The following is a 15,497-nucleotide window of genomic DNA, read 5'->3' on the forward strand; positions in this document are numbered from 1 at the left end:
GCAGATTTGCCTGCTGGGGGGTATTGCAGACATGGCCCTTCCCTCTCTTTCACTCTTGTCAACATTATTGTCACAGATATTTATTGGCGTGGCTATTCTTTGCTGCTTTGCATGACTTATTTTCTTGATTTCTTTGGAGTTTACAGCTGTGAACATCAAGATAACAGTCTTGTAATAGGTGTATTTACATGCAAAAATATGGTGGTTATGACAAAAATAGTCCCGTTTGCCAAAGCAATTATCACCGAGTTGTTCGTACTCGCACTTCTCTGCTCGGCTGGTATGAAGGAGATCTGGATCACTTCTGTCTGCTTTCACTTTTTTTGTTTCAACAAGGCACCAAAAATTGTGGACACTTTTCCCTCTTGTCTATAATGCTGTAGATGATAAATTAAAGTTAGTTTAATTCTTATTTTTTTCTTTGTTTTGGTTTTGTGAGATATCTGAAAAAAAGATGTGTTGATCGTGAGGGTTTATTTAAGTCATTTGTCAGCTTCACTTAAAAGAATCTCCTGAGACCTGACTGCCCAACTGGGCGGGGGAAAACACTTGTGATGTAAAAAGGGGCTTCAAATGACAATACTTGTCTTAAACCCCAGTGTCATTAAAATGAAAGCCCAGGAGCCACATAAGTGATACAGCTTTAATTGTTTGCGTTTCAATTCATTCTATTGTTTAAGATGAATGTGTAGGGATTACTCTCCGCTGGCCTATCAGGGCTGTAAAGCCAGAGCAAATGTAATTTCTGGTCCGAATCCACTGACATCGCCAGATGACATATGAATCCACTTCAATTCTGTGACAGTGAGACAACTACAAATCTGGACATTGTGTTTGTTATTCACCTGCTCACGAATAGTGTTAAAACCTTTTTCTATCTACTGAGTGAAAAGGTGAAAGTTAGTGATGAATAAAAGTAATTATAATAAAAATAATGCACGGTATGTAAGTTACAATTAGGATATAAAAAGTCAAAATGCTGTCATACTAAGTGAAAACTGTGAGATACTAATTCAAACCAGCTTGATAAATAAGTTCTATTTACAAGACAGCAGGTAATAATTTAAGGTAAAGTTAAAGCTCAAATATAGCAGGTCAATGTTTTCTTCATCACATGTTGTAAAACAGCGAGTCAGTTATGAGGAATTAAGTCAAAACGAACAGATAGTGATTCAGTCAAAATCATGGGATTGTAAATCTAAATTTTAAAATTATGATACAAAATTATAGTTATAACAAAATGAGTAAAACATGAAAATACACTAATGTAAATAAAAATAAGTGACCTCATTTTTAGGTGTCTTTTCTTTTTTTTTCTTGATGCATTTGAGCTTCCACAGTCAAAGCGCCTGCAACAAACTGAACTGATTTGCTCACCTCTGCGTGGGCTAAACATCCACCACGGACCTCTAAGTGATGCAAAAGCTTTAACAGGGAACCTTCTGTTAAATGATGCATGTAAATACAAACCGTTCAAACAGGCTGACTGTAAACACGATCCATATATCTTGTCTATCGCAGAGAGAGCGGCGGCCCTCAGCTCTTCTCTGAGGGCCCGTCTGCGGCGCCTGGAGGAGAGGAACCGGTACCGTCTCCCCGGTGCAGGGAGCTATCGATTTTCTGTCTGATGAGCTTTTAATAAGTCATGCCAAATAGCAAGCCATGTAGGAGATGCATTATGATGTAGTTATGCTGTGTTATCATGTTGCCTGTCGTCTATCATTGACTTTCAGCTGCTCTCAATACGAAGCCCAAAATTTTAAGTCGGCCGTGTGAGGACTCACCACTTGAAAGGATCTTTGGCCGGCAGGGACACATTTCCGGTCTGAGATTAAAGTCTCCTCCAGTCATCCATGTGCACGTAAAAGCAGCATCATTCTGGACCATCAGGATCGAGGCCTCTTGGGGATAACCACGGTCTGTTCTGCCCACTACGGCAAAAAGGAGGGGAGAGGAGGGGGGTTCAATTACTAATGAGCCAACCACCTATCTTCCAGCCATTCATCAAAGTCTGGCCTGTGAGCTGGCTGTGTGTGAAGTGGATCCCATCATCACACTAGATTAGGTTTAGGTAAACTCCCACCTCTTAAATCAGTGGGCTTCTGGGTAACTGCTCCCCAGTCTGCTGCCCTGCAAGTGTTGCACACTGAGGGTCCCCTGCAGTGAGGAAGTTAAATTGAATCACTTTATTAGAATGAATATTAATAATAATGTCATTTGACAATTTAAATTGATATATACATTCATGCACATCAGTGTTTTTGTTTTATTTTTTTTTATTGCAGCAACAGATTAGTCAGCACCCCATTCGTCACCATTAATTGAAGTTCAATCCAGGCTTCCTCTTGCATGCCCCCTGCTGACAATGCATTACTACCATCCCCCTAAAATAACACACAAAAACACTCATTATCAGTCAGATGTTTTAACAAGTTTATTGAGCATCAGTGACAGGTGGTGAAGGAGGGGCATTTACTCCCACCGAGATACAACGACCACCTCAATCGCCTCATTTTCACTTTGTTGGAAATGTACAGAAAAGCCTACTCAAGAAACGGAACAAGAAAGAGACAGAGAAACCTGGATAAACAGACTAAAAGTAAAAAAATATATATATTATGAGAAGTTCAGCAGCTGAGGCTTAATGAGAATGAACACAAATGAATGTAATAGATTTATATCTAGTACACCTGTAAATCCAACGATCAAACCTGTTTACATTGTTTGATCCACTCGTATTTATTTCTGGCTGTTTCAGTCGGTGGTATTTTGTACTGGATTACACTACATACGTTATATTTCTAATTAAGCCAACACATCTAAAATAAAATAGTGTCCTCAGTTCACAAGATTTTCCAAAAAGCTTTTCTCCTCCTAACTCAGTGGAACAATATGTAAAAAAAAAAACAGTCAACCATCACGAGACATTTGCAGATAACATCTTGTAAAAGTGAAGGTAGAAGTTCACAAAAGAAAGAAACTCTTAGTCTTTCCGTTCGCATCAGTTTGCAGCGCTGCCGGTAGTTTGGTCCGATCGAAGGAAGACCTCCTGAGTTTCTTGTGCCGTCTTTTTGAAGTAGCGTTCGGCCCGCAGTTCCTCAAAGCAGAATTCGGCGGCGCCGCTGAGCAGCAGCTCTTTACAGTACATGCTTTGCTCCTGTAGTTTTCCGGACTCCGCCTCCTTCTGTTGCAGATGATGGTCCTGCAGCCTCTTCAGAGGAGTTTCCTCTCTGATCGGCTTACGCGCCGACAAAACCGTGTTCACCGCCGGGTTGATCTTACATGGAGTCCTGAGGGAAAGATCGAACGATGCACTTATATTGAATTTGCAGTGATATATGAAAGAGAGACTAGCTGCAGCAGAAATAGCTTTAACTATCAAAACTGTTGGTGAATTCATTTCAGGAATATGCTGCTTCGTATTCTCATCAACCTGATCTGATGCACACTTAATATTTATGTCTGATATTAAGTTATGAAACGGCAGATAAAATATGAAGCCACTCACATTGTTGGAGGCTGGTCCGTCTCCTCAACAAATGGTTGGAAGGTGGGTTTGGGAGGAGGCGGAGCCATAATCGTATGTCCAAACTTTGACTTCTGGGGCATCTATGATTTATGAACAGAGAAAAAGATAAATATACACATCTAAGTCCACTAACAAAGAGCCTGTTCTCTCTTACCTTGACATCGCACCATTTTTCAGGCCTCTGCTCATTCTCCTTTGCTCTGGATGTGGGCGGAGCTCCCCAGGACTCCAGCTTAGACTCTGATGAAGCAGCGCTTTGAGCTTTGTTCTCATCAAAAACCACCAACCGACTGTTTGAAGCGTTGCCGAGGACAGCGGCGCCGTGTGACCGCAGGCCTCCAGAAACACCTGTCCAAAAAAAACCAAACATCAAAATTAAACATCTTTCCACCAAAATAATGCTGAAATCTAAAGGCGTAACATCAGCTCAGCCTTTTGTTATATTCATGCGTTTACTTCTGATTGCCGTCCCAGTTCTGTTGACGGGGGCGATCCACTTCTTCTTCCCTCTGTGTTTGAGGTCGGATAAAGAAACCCTCTCGGGTTGTTTGGACTCATCATCGCTGCTGTCCTCCTCGACGTTCATCATCGCCTGCCGGGACACGCGTGCCTGCAGAGCTCTATGGACATCAAAACGTAAAACTGTGGTTGAATGGAGGGTAAATATTTTACTCTCAAATTCTACAAAACTGGACCTACTTGTGAAAGTGAAGGAGCTTATCGTGCGGCTCGGCACGCTTCTTGAAGCCCTCTTGGTAGACCAGGTCTGCTTTGCGATAGTTGCCCTGATTCTCGTACTCCTCAGACCAGGCGATGTAGAGGGACGCCTGCGTCACTCCGATTTCCTGCGCTTGCATGTACCTGTAAATGTCCAACGGCTCCACGCAGTTCTCTGCCTGGTGACGTACGACGCACACGTACGGAAAAAGTTATTCAGGCGTATTTGGTTTGAGAAAGAAACAGAATTAGTCCGAGGTGTAAACCTGTTGGACGTACAAATTTGACGCAGAGGTCGACGTATCGAGGGTCATCGTGATACGTTTTTTCCTCCGTGAATCTGGTCACGACTCGCTCCAGCAGCGTGGCGAGGTTGCTTTCTTTTCCTCCCTGAGGGAAAGTTTGCTCCGTCCACTTTATGTACCTGTTAAAAACAGAAGCATGTTAGGATCAGGGAGAGATTTAAGAGCGGCGCTCGTGAATACACGCATACTACGACTTTCGCTTACCGATCCCAAACGCTGAGCGGATCATCTCCTTCATACAGGCGCAGCTCAGACTCAAAAGCTCTGAAAGGAAAAACAATAATAATTACAAACCTTTGTTTAATCGCAGTATATCGACGAGGAAAGAGTGTTTTCATCCGTACTGTCTCTGTTGGTTGATGGCAGAAGTGGGACCGTCTTGTTGTTGACTGAGCGCCTGATGTAAAGCTGATATGTCTCGACCTCGCCGGAGTGGCTGGATGTTTTCTTTGCTTAGCTCCCATTCAACATCTCCTCCTTCTGCCATCGTGGAAATAGAAACTAGACACCTGTAGACACACAGACGTACGTTTACCTGCAGATACACTTTTACATTTAATTTAAATATCTTTGGGTTTTGGACTGTGTTGAACAAAACAAAACAAAAATCTCATCTTTGGGTTGTGATGGCTTTTAAATCACAGACCTCTGTGTAATGTATTAAATTAAATTCTTATTAAGTCGCATAATTATTCCAACTGAAAGGAATCTGGTTCTGGTATAAAGAGTTTTATTTATGCTTTTACAACTTATATTTGTGTTGCATTGTAATCCTGCTGTATATTACCACGTACAAGTATTCCAGGTATTTTTTTTAAACCTATTCTCATTCGTATTTTTACTGTTTTGAGTGAAAACTGAAGAGAAAATAAAAACCGTGATGGGAAACGTCCAGAAAGGCTCCGAGCACGAGGACAGGATTTAAAACGGTAACTCATAAATATGTCAATTAAAATAACGAGTGTCCTAATGTTAGACAGCATAACAACGTAAGAGAGATGAGGAGATAAAGTGTTGGAGATAAAGTGTTGGAGATAAAGTGTTGTTCACTGGAGATGTCATCTCCCATCTCTGACTGCAGCGCTGCTTCCGGTAACGGACCAGCCCGCCATCAGTAGCTTCAGCTCGATCGAGTTTGTCGCTGTTCGCGTAATTTTATGGACATTTACCGCTCAGGTGTGAAATAAAAATGGATAACGCACCTTACCGCTTACTGGACTCCTCCGTCCCGGTTCCAGATGTGTTTATTTGTTTCGCAGTTGTAACTTTTGTCGCAGGATGAACGACGTTGAACGGTCCGGCTCTCCCGTTTTAAACGACGCCCGCGAGACAATTTGGCGAAAGCTGATTGGAGGAACAAAAAAAACAGGAAACCGTAAACCTGACGTCACAACACAGCTTCCGGTTTGGTTCCTGTTTTGATTGTGGCAACGTTGAAAAGCTGTAAAATAGGGAGCTAGCCGCCAAGTTAGGGTTCATTGAGTGGATTTTCTTGATATATTCACATATACGGCGTTATCAGTCATTATTATAACTGTCTGTCTGATGACTCTGCACGTGTCGGGATGGACAATCGTTGCTATTGTTGTGCATCAAAGTTCAGTCTCTTTAAGAAGGAGGTAAGGTATCTGCTGACTAATATCAAACACACACATCCGCATGAAAGCGGGTTTTTATGGAAAGTATCGTGTTTATTTTACGTCGTGATGTCTTCACAGCTGGGCTGTAAGAGCTGCGGTCGTTCCTTCTGCTCCAGCTGTTTGACTTTCAGCGCTGTGGTGCCTCGTTGTGGAAACACCCAGCAGAAGGTCTGCAAGCAGTGCCATGGCAATCTGACGAGGTGGAGCTCAAGCACAGCACAGCACGTACATGCACTGAGATGAAGCCATAAGTAATCCTTCAACCGTTTTATGGTTTTTTTTTATCTCTCTCCATTTTTAGTGGGGAATCTCCAAACAACGCCGGACGATGGTCTCCTCCAGAAAATTACAAAAAGTCAGTTTATGATGACGATGGGAAAGAAAAAACAATTCAACACAGCAGGTTTCATGATACCTAAAGTTCACGTGTTTTTCCACAGGCGGGTCGCTGCACTCGAGGCCAAACAGCAGGGACAGCTGACGCAGCCCGTCGTACATGGAAGCAGCAGAAACAGCAAAGCCGGCCATCTACCCGCCAGAGCCCCGAGTAAAGAAGATCAGGCTATTGCTGAAAGACTTCAAAGGCTCAAAGAGGATACTACGCCAAGTGAGGAAATCAGATGTTTTTAGTAGCTGCCATTTTGATGTAATCTGACAAATGCGGTACTTTATTTATTTCCTGTGCGATTTGAACCTTTTTACCTTTTCTTCAGAGTCCATCCCCTCCGAGAAAGAGCTTGAGTCTCGCCTCGCTGCTCTGAAAGCTCCCAGCCAGCCGGTTCCTTCTGCAGAGGAGATGGAGGACCGTCTGGCGGCTCTACGCGGTCACCCGCCACCGTCTCAAGCTCCTCCTCCTGTGAGCTCAGTTCATTCCTACTTACGTGTAAAATGTCGAGCTTTTAGTGCTAAATTGTTCCCTGTAACAACGGGCTCGTGTGCTCATTCACACAGGTGCATCAGCCTCCAGATAATCGGACTCAGACTGAACAAGCCAGTGATTTGATCACTCAGATGACAGAGGAGGTTGCCATTGACAACCAGCAATCAAACCCTGAATGCAGTACGATGTTACTCGTCTCACAAATTGATTCTCAATCAATAAATAATGATGCAGTCGTACACTATTATAATAATCACATCACGTGCTTCTGCACCGCTCACCTAAATATGCTCAAAGACATGATTCCCTCTGCAGGTGTAGACGGCCGTATGAATGATCTTAACAAGGGGGAGGGGGAGATGTTGGATGAGAATTTGGAGGAGAACCAGGGTGCAGTCAAGGAGCTGGAAACTGAGAAAACCCGCCTGCTTGAGGAGGCCATGGAGGAGCTGAGGAAGGAGCACCATTCCCAGGATCAGATCCTCGACATGGCCAAGAGACTGGCGCAGCTGAAGGGGCAGGACCCCGACAAAGGTGCTTAACATGCACAGATACCGGCGCTTATCTCATGTTATCCTTCGTTTTAAATCACAGTGTTAGATAATATGATACGATCTTGTAACTTTGGTGGCCATGAAAAGTGTTAAAATACTAGTGTATCACAAACTGACATTTATTTATATTTCATTTGGAGTTACTGCGGAGGACTTCAACCATCCTGACAGTGAAGAGGAGACTGAGGAAGAAGCTGTAATGAGAGTGTTAAAACAGGTATGGGAGGTGGAGGGGAAGGGGGGGGTTAAGGACCAATAAGCATCACACTATAATGTAGATGATGATGAATCGTGCATAATTTATTTAATACTAAATACAAATTACACTGTTAAAAATGTCTGTGACCTAATTCAGACCTGACACGTCTGCCACAAGGGGCCGCTATTTTACACTTTTCATCATTTCTAACGTGAACTACAGTTTTTTCTGTCTGATTTTTGTTCCAGCTCTCAGAAGAAGCTGTATTGGACGAAGCCAGCGGCTACAACATACCGTTAGAACAGAGCGGCCCAAAGAACACAGAAAAGACAAAAACCTCAAAGAAATCTGTAATAATAAAAAACAACACTCAAAAATACACATTCATAATGTTGATTTAAGCTATTCGACATTTAAACCTTTGTTGATCTCATGTGTTTTAAAGACCCGGGCTCCTGCGCCCAAGAGCAAGATTTCACCCGCTGCTGTCGCACATGAACCATCAGACAGCGACGAGGAAGAGCTTCCGTGGTGCTGCATCTGTAACCAGGACGCCACCCTTCGCTGTCACACCTGCGATGGAGACCTGTACTGCAACCGCTGCTTCAGGTAACATAACACACACGGATTAGAAAAAGCACAACAAGTCTTGCGGAGCCTTGCAAGGAAGTCGTAACTGTGATCCCCTGAAAAAGATGGCTATGATTTGGAATGCATACCATGATCCAGATAAATTGTAGGCAGGCTGCTGCCATACTGTCAAGCAGCATGAATATAAAGTATTTAGTCTGATGAATTATCAATCTACCCTCCATTTTCTCCCCAGGGAAGGCCATGATAAATATGACAGGATGGAGCATCGCACCAGTAGCTACACTGCACCGAAGAAGAAGAGGAAGACATGATAGACTGTGCTGCAGGCGTTTGCCTTATCAGGCTCTGGTCAGTCATCACTTGTTTGGTCGGACGTACTCCTGAGCCTTAAATGACTTATTGTTGTTAATGAAACAGCATGTCAGCAAAATTGAAACGGCATTTATTATTTAAAGCAAGCCAGAACTCCTCAATTTATCCAATAATTCCCAGGAAAAGCTGCACCTGCTTCCTGCAATTGCTCAGATTAATAACAAAAAAAAAGAAAAGGAATATGTTAAGAAACAAAAGGTAACATTCCTAACAGAGCACGTTAGACAGACATAAATCCTGAATAAATGCAATACAATATGTGTAATATCTGAAACATAGCTTAGTTTTTATGGAATGTATAAAATAATAGAAGTGACTTTTGCACAGGCTGTTAGACAGTGTTGGTTCTTTACTCCACAGCTGCTGCACGCAAGTCTAAAACTGTCCAACTTCAAGTTTATTTTAATGTCCGTCGTCCTACTTCCTAATAGCAACAAAAGCTCATATCGAGTGCACTTTGCACTTGTCATTGTTTGATCGTTTTAATGTTTTTACAGCCCGTACAGAAAGCAGACGCATCATGATCTCATCTGGGATGATGTACAATCCCAGACTACTGTCAGCTCTGGACTGAAGCAGCACAGAGGAGTCAGTATAAAAGGATTACTGAGGGCTTTGTTTTCTTTTGGCAGTCACTGCAGTCACTCTTGTAATCTATGTTTGGCTCCGACCCTGACATGAGTATTCGCTTTCTTGTCCCTACGTGTAATTTTATTATAAATGAAGCAAGAAGCATTGGGCACGATGTCGCATTTAAGAGGAAACAAGCATATATTTTTATTTTTATTTTTAACACCGAGGCCTTGATCAAAGACAGCGGTACTTGACGAAAATGTCTCGGTGGGCCTGGTCAGAAGTGTAGTCTTGCAGTACGGATGGCTTCTGTGTCAGAGAAGCAAGAGTGGAACCGGAGGGGGGGGGGGGCATACAAATTACTATAATGGAGCCCTGAACCGAAAGACCCCCTGTGTATGGCAGCGAGGAGGCCAGAGTGCAGTTTCATCAGTGTGCATTACTGTCTCACCAACTGAGGAGAAACCATAATTACACTCTCCTCCGGGGCCTCGGCTCCATTAACGTTTGTATTGAGGGCCGTTACTGTGTTTGCCTTTTTTTCTGGCCATGTCATACACGCACCACAGACAGGAAATGGATGAGGATAATGGATGCACACTTAATGGAACATCCTGCTGCTGATTTCACTGTGTTTACTCTTTAGACTTGACATGTCAACGTCTCCTTTGTTTCCGTCGCTCTGTTGAAAAATATACAGTGGAAAATAGCCCGTTGCATTGTGGGACTGATATGCTGACTGCCTTCCTATAGGGAAGTCCTACAGTTGTCTCCAGACAGTAGGGCGTAATCCTTCTTTGTGTTTTAGAGCAGTAATCAAGAGCAATTGTGGTAACAGGGTAGTTTAAACGGTACTTTAAATGTAACCATTGTAATGTACATGTTGATATTTATTTGTATATGTGGTATAAATAATACCTGATGATACATAATCGCTTTGTTAAAAATCAGATGTAACCATTTCCAAAATTCAAGAACAGCCTTGTTTTGAAAATGTTCAGTTTTATTTCGACAACACTGTTATCTGAACAAAATATCTATGTACATAAATATGCAACTGAAAATGTACAGTCTTACACAAAAAACAGTCCATCTGAGTAAATAGACAGTACAACTTTTATCACATTGGTATGTTAATGGGGAGACAAAATGTTATAGCGGTCCATAAATTAAAAGTGAAATAAAAATTTAAAAAATCCATTCAAAACCCGACTGCTCTGCTTTTAGACTGAGGTTGACCCAGGGAGGGGGGAGATGGGGGAGATGGGGGAGAGGGCAGGACGAGAGTCCCCCGGACTTGCGAAGCGCACATTCAGGCATCCAAACGGCTCCATGTTGTCTCGATTCTTAATTTGACCTATAATTATTTCTTCAAGGGACCTGACATTTTGCGTAGACCTTTTATCCTGTAGAGCAGCCCGTTGATAAAATCCTGTGGGGGGAAAAGGACAGATTCTTTTCTGTAACTTTTATAAACTAGACAACATAAAAATGACAATAATGAAGTCATGTTATTGTTTCTTAGTGGATTCATCTTTCAGTCTTTTTTTAAAAATGATTTTAATGTTGTGTATATAGTTCTTTTGTCTCACCTCTTTTGGCTTCCCGCATTCCTGCAACAGCTCCTAACAAAGACAACAAGCAGAAATAAAGCTCACTAACATTTCCCATCGCTCATTCTCTGATAACATCACAACACCGGATTCCAGCAAGGGTCAAGTGTTTCTTAAACTGTTTCCCCACATAGCAAATAGTCACGTGTACAGAGGCATCGATTAGAAACCTGCGAAGTGTTCAAATGTTCATCTTCTGTGGGCTGAATGTTGACAGTTAATATGAAGTAAATGACTGAATAAACCAACTTAAGACCTAAGGATTTAACATTGTGATATGAATAAAGTTGGGACATTAAATCATATTTCTGTTAATCTACTCAATCTCACCTGCAGCCGGCTTCTCTGGCCTTCGTCCGGCAGCTCGAGAAGCTCGTCTATGTCGATCTCTAACTCCGGGATCTCTTCCTCCTGTGAGAGCCCAGAGAAATAAAACAGTATTACTACACTTGTGTTTCTGCATGCGACAAAAGTTTGTAAATTGCACCGTACTGTATAATCTGGGTCTCTTGCCATCCTTTCACTCCCAGTGGTAAGAGGGTAGACAGCGACAATTCTAATATTATCAGGTTTTAAAACATCACCTCGCTTTTGTTTCGGAGGTAATAATATAGTTATCAGTGTGGATTTTTATTGTAGAAATTGAGAAAGAAAAATAGGCGCGTATGTCATAACAATGATGCGATTGATGCGCTGTACACACGAGCCGAGCTGAAGAGCACTGAGGCAGAAAGGCATTCGGAGGCCATCCTGCCACATGCCACCATCAGATTTCATGGATGGTTTACCCAGCTAGCATTTCGCTCAGCCATTACTGACACAGTTTAAATATTTTCCAAAGAATATATATTCATCTCAGATGGGTTGTTACACATTGCATCTGAAATAAGGGGTCGTATTCACTGGAATATACTGACCTGTGTGTTTTCTAAAGCAAACCCCTGTTTTTTTTTTTCAATAAAATGTTATTCTTAACTAAGCAATAGCTGACATGACATTCAAAGATTAATGGCCGTCTGATTTAAAGACTGTAGAAGTCTCCACTTGCGAATATAGCAAAGTAATCAATTCACGTCACGAGCTCTTAATACCTTTCACACACATTATTTCAGAGGGAATGAGAAGTGCTCACTGGACGAATCTTGAACACAAAGATATCTGGAGTCAGCAAGCGTACACTCGCATTTGACAAGTGTGGCCTCTTTTTAGGAGGAATATTTTCCGGTTGGGAAGTTTTCATGGCTGGAGAGAGGATGGGGCTCGCACTGCTTTCTCGATGGCGAGAGAGCTAATCAATGTGGAAGTGCTGAGTGGCAGAATAGATGGGCCCACCTTCAGAGTCCCCTGTGCTCCCTCTAATTGATACACACTACCAGTTTGGACCCTATGATTCTGCTGATGTCTGCAGGATAAATGCAGGAATGAAGTCTTGTTTTTTTCGTTTTCTTTTCATGGCCCATGCTGTACATTTCTGAGCTGTGTGGGTTTACCAGCTCTGTGCTGTGTTAGGCTGCAGATGGTCTTTTTGCTTTGTATTTTGTACTTGGAAGTGTTTCGTGTTCATGAAACACGGCAGATTGTTTTAAGTCTGTCTGCGTTTTATACTTCTTGCTTGTTTTGTATATGTGGGCTTCATTTTACTTTTTTTTCTTGACTCTGAACAACTCCCCAGTTCAGAGTTCACCGCAAGAAAGCATGCCGATAACCAGAGGTAACAGCAGTCTATAGTAATCTATTTGAGAGGGTATTTCAAAACTTAACTCAAAGTTTTGTCACTAAACTATATTCCATTTATCTTATTATTACTCTGGTGTTGATAACTCTAAATACCTGCTCACATTTACTGTAATATGGGATTGTGGCGTTCACCTAGCTTTGGCTGAGCTCTTTTGAATGTGTAGGAGTGTTAAGTGGCCCCACTATAATTATATAACACTATATGTCCACTGAGTAAAGAGTAAATGTGAGCTGCGAGTATACAACAGAAAAACAATTCAAACTGCTCTTTTATTTCTACTGCTCTCAATCCTCCTCCGTCCCCTGCAGAGCACCGCTGAATATCAATGAACCTTCTCACAGAGCTGAGGACAACATGTGCATTTATCATGAAGAAGTGCAATATGAACCTTCCAAAGCACTTTCAAGTACTTCATTTTTTTTTCCCGCAGCCACAGTTTCCTGCTTTATGAGAGCTAACTTCATTGTCAGAGGAAAACGGCATTTTAATGAGGCCTCTGGGCAGAAACCGTCTCAGCAGCACCTTTTTTGAACTTTAAAGTTAAAGCTAAAATGAACGCTGGCACTAGTACTGAAACTCATTAATATAAAAGTGGTTCCCAGATGATTAGAGTCGAGATGAGAAGAACCTCGGCTGGAATTTATAATTCAGAATCAGGAAAGTTTCACCATCATCATGAGTTGATCTAAAGATCTGTTTGCAACTTGTAGTTCTTCATCCCTGTTGTGGTGGTGAACAGATTTCTGACACACAGTTTATAATTGTATTAAGTGTAGTGCTGTATAAATCATTTGGATTATTATTGCTTAAGGATGGGAGATTTATCAGTTTGTTATTTGTCACTCTCATCCAAATGAGTATTAATATATTAATGAGCCCAAGTGAATGAGTCCCAATGTTTCTGGAGAACTTTGATTTTTCACCTGGGGCGACCTGGAGGCCAAAATTGACCCTTGACCTTTGTTAGGTACATTAAAAACAGACTGAAAGCCTGAATGTCCTTGACATTTATGGTGGTCATTATTATTATTTTCATTACATTTATTGCGTGTTATCTAAAGGGAAGTAGACTCACTTGAAGTTCTCCACAGTTCCACTTGCCTTCAGATAATCTGCGATGACTGTACATAAATATAAATCATCAACTTTGGACACAAGACAGCTTAAAGCCATGTTACCATGAGCTTTGCTATTCATGATCCTTAACAGAAGAAAAACCTAAATGTGGTAATTAATGACCTATTGTGTCACACCATGCAGGTGAGATCACACTCTTAAAGCCCCTCCAGCGGTAGAGAGTCGAGAAGGGTTTGTTGTTTTGTCCCACTTTCATATTGTGGGTGAAAGCAGTTTGCAGCATGTTTTTGCTGTTACTATTTGAAGCAGGTTTAGTTTAACGTCCTGTAATTTCCCAGCATGTTACATAACGCAGTTAAATGGCCTGTCACTAGAAAATATTACAACCAAACCCTGACATCAAACACAGTGTGGTTCTACTACACTCGCTGTGTGTTTGCTATTATAAAGGAAACCATGCCCAGGAAAATGTGTCTGTTGTGAGAAACCTTTCCTTTTCCAGGCAAAGGCACGAACTGTCAACTATCAAAATATGCATTAACTGAATGAGTCATGGTGTAATTAAAGGGGGGTAAACAAAGTATAAAGAACCAAAACCTGTTGTTTGATGATATAAAACCAACAAAAAATGTTAAGAACTTGATTGGAGTTGCTCTGGATTAGTTTTAAATCTAGTCTCCATCAAGTTTTAAACAAATTAACTTTTTGACAAAACAAAAAGAGTTTCTACATTTCAGTAAAACAGGTGTTCACTGAAAAGACCTAAAACACAGATCTGAGCTCCAAACACACCGGCCTTGAAGTTGTTTGTAGTTTTCTGGCCTGTTTAAGAACTTTTTCTTTCTTCTTTTTTTTTTTACACCTTTTTTTAGATTACCATTTTTGAAAAGGTGTGAAGTCTGCAATGAAGGCGGCCGCTCCAGACCGAGGCAGCACGAGTATGAATTAGAGATGTGGCTAAATAATTCAGGCCAAGACACAGGGGACTGACGGTAAATGCTTCCACGCGGAAGACTTGGAGACCCAACAGAGTAACCTTCCCCTGAGTCCATGCAAAATTCATTACACCGCCCACTGCACATGGACAAGCCTCAGCTAATTCCACACAAGTGGCTAATGCAAATATCCAGTCTGTCCCAGCTGGAACATTGAGCCTTTTCATATGAACATAGACTGCTCTGAGGAGGAAGTTAACATCGTAACTTCATATATGATTTATATCTCAATTAAATAATTTTGTGGTGTTTCGTGCCACTGTAATTCCATCCATCACGTAGCCGGAGGGAAACATCCACTATCTGTGCTGTGCATGTGCTGCATGTTAATACTCGGATTAGATTATGTTGGAACCAGCACATGAAAGGCAAAGTACTGAGAATGTGAAATAATTGTATGTTTCTGGGACAAGATCAGAAGAGTCGACTTCAGATCTGTTGTTGTTTTTTTGTCCGTGTCCCCTCTTTTTCACTAATGTGATTTATTCCACCCTCAGCTTCACATTACCATATATTACCACAGGGAAGGAGGCTTGGGGTGTAGATGGAAGAAACCTCATGAAATTATTATTGTGGTCTGGAAAATACCTAAACAATATTGAAAATCCCTGTGACTGAAATGTCTCCACCGTATACTAGCGAGGCTCAACCCTGATTATGTGCTCGCCTGTAACCACATTTCTCTAAAAAAAAAAAAAAAAAAAAAAAAAA

General features: G+C 41.7%; 3 protein-coding genes across 3 annotated transcripts in view; 1 reads left to right on the forward strand and 2 right to left on the reverse strand.

Moving 5' to 3' along the window:
* Window positions 1-2,418: 2,418 nt before the first annotated feature.
* Window positions 2,419-5,861, reverse strand: bub1bb (BUB1 mitotic checkpoint serine/threonine kinase Bb). Its single transcript, XM_069151989.1, has 9 exons — window positions 5,759-5,861; window positions 4,896-5,060; window positions 4,756-4,815; window positions 4,526-4,670; window positions 4,229-4,425; window positions 3,986-4,149; window positions 3,684-3,877; window positions 3,509-3,609; window positions 2,419-3,290 (listed from the first exon to the last, which is right to left on the reverse strand). The coding sequence occupies exons 2-9, from the start codon at window positions 5,036-5,038 to the stop codon at window positions 3,002-3,004; spliced, it is 1,293 nt and encodes a 430-aa protein (XP_069008090.1). The 5' UTR covers window positions 5,039-5,060; window positions 5,759-5,861; the 3' UTR covers window positions 2,419-3,001.
* An 86-nt stretch (window positions 5,862-5,947) lies between these two features.
* zfyve19 (zinc finger, FYVE domain containing 19) lies at window positions 5,948-8,966 on the forward strand. The gene is made up of 11 exons (XM_069151990.1): window positions 5,948-6,170; window positions 6,270-6,391; window positions 6,493-6,546; window positions 6,632-6,798; window positions 6,905-7,047; window positions 7,143-7,251; window positions 7,387-7,605; window positions 7,766-7,842; window positions 8,073-8,174; window positions 8,270-8,433; window positions 8,651-8,966. The coding sequence occupies exons 1-11, from the start codon at window positions 6,117-6,119 to the stop codon at window positions 8,727-8,729; spliced, it is 1,290 nt and encodes a 429-aa protein (XP_069008091.1). The 5' UTR covers window positions 5,948-6,116; the 3' UTR covers window positions 8,730-8,966.
* Window positions 8,967-10,345: 1,379 nt separating this feature from the next.
* The window catches only part of ppp1r14d (protein phosphatase 1 regulatory inhibitor subunit 14D), a 7,046-nt gene continuing 1,894 nt past the window's right edge, over window positions 10,346-15,497 (reverse strand). The window contains exons 2-4 of the mRNA XM_069151991.1: window positions 11,307-11,387; window positions 10,956-10,988; window positions 10,346-10,795 (exon numbers count right to left, since the gene is read on the reverse strand). Coding sequence (XP_069008092.1) covers window positions 10,727-10,795; window positions 10,956-10,988; window positions 11,307-11,387 — 183 coding nt within the window. The 3' untranslated portion in view covers window positions 10,346-10,726. The remainder of the gene's footprint in view (window positions 10,796-10,955; window positions 10,989-11,306; window positions 11,388-15,497) is intronic.

Source organism: Embiotoca jacksoni, unplaced genomic scaffold (genome assembly GCF_022577435.1).
Source record: "Embiotoca jacksoni isolate LCO1_2020_lvr unplaced genomic scaffold, fEmbJac1.0.p SCAF_18, whole genome shotgun sequence".
Taxonomy (NCBI): domain Eukaryota; kingdom Metazoa; phylum Chordata; class Actinopteri; family Embiotocidae; genus Embiotoca; species Embiotoca jacksoni.

What these genes read in the sequence shown, in the direction of transcription:
- bub1bb (XM_069151989.1), bottom strand. Translation starts at nt 5,038, where the DNA reads ATGGCAGAAGGAGGAGATGTTGAATGGGAGCTAAGCAAAGAAAACATC. An exon ending in AACTGGGACGGCAATCAGAA is followed by an intron (nt 3,878 to 3,985) that starts GTAAACGCATGA and finishes TTTTTTGGACAG; the next exon opens with GTGTTTCTGGAGGCCTGCGG. An exon ending in AAAAATGGTGCGATGTCAAG is followed by an intron (nt 3,610 to 3,683) that starts GTAAGAGAGAAC and finishes CATAAATCATAG; the next exon opens with ATGCCCCAGAAGTCAAAGTT.
- zfyve19 (XM_069151990.1), top strand. Translation starts at nt 6,117, where the DNA reads ATGGACAATCGTTGCTATTGTTGTGCATCAAAGTTCAGTCTCTTTAAG. An exon ending in CCTCCAGAAAATTACAAAAA is followed by an intron (nt 6,547 to 6,631) that starts GTCAGTTTATGA and finishes GTTTTTCCACAG; the next exon opens with GCGGGTCGCTGCACTCGAGG. An exon ending in GGGGCAGGACCCCGACAAAG is followed by an intron (nt 7,606 to 7,765) that starts GTGCTTAACATG and finishes TTTCATTTGGAG; the next exon opens with TTACTGCGGAGGACTTCAAC.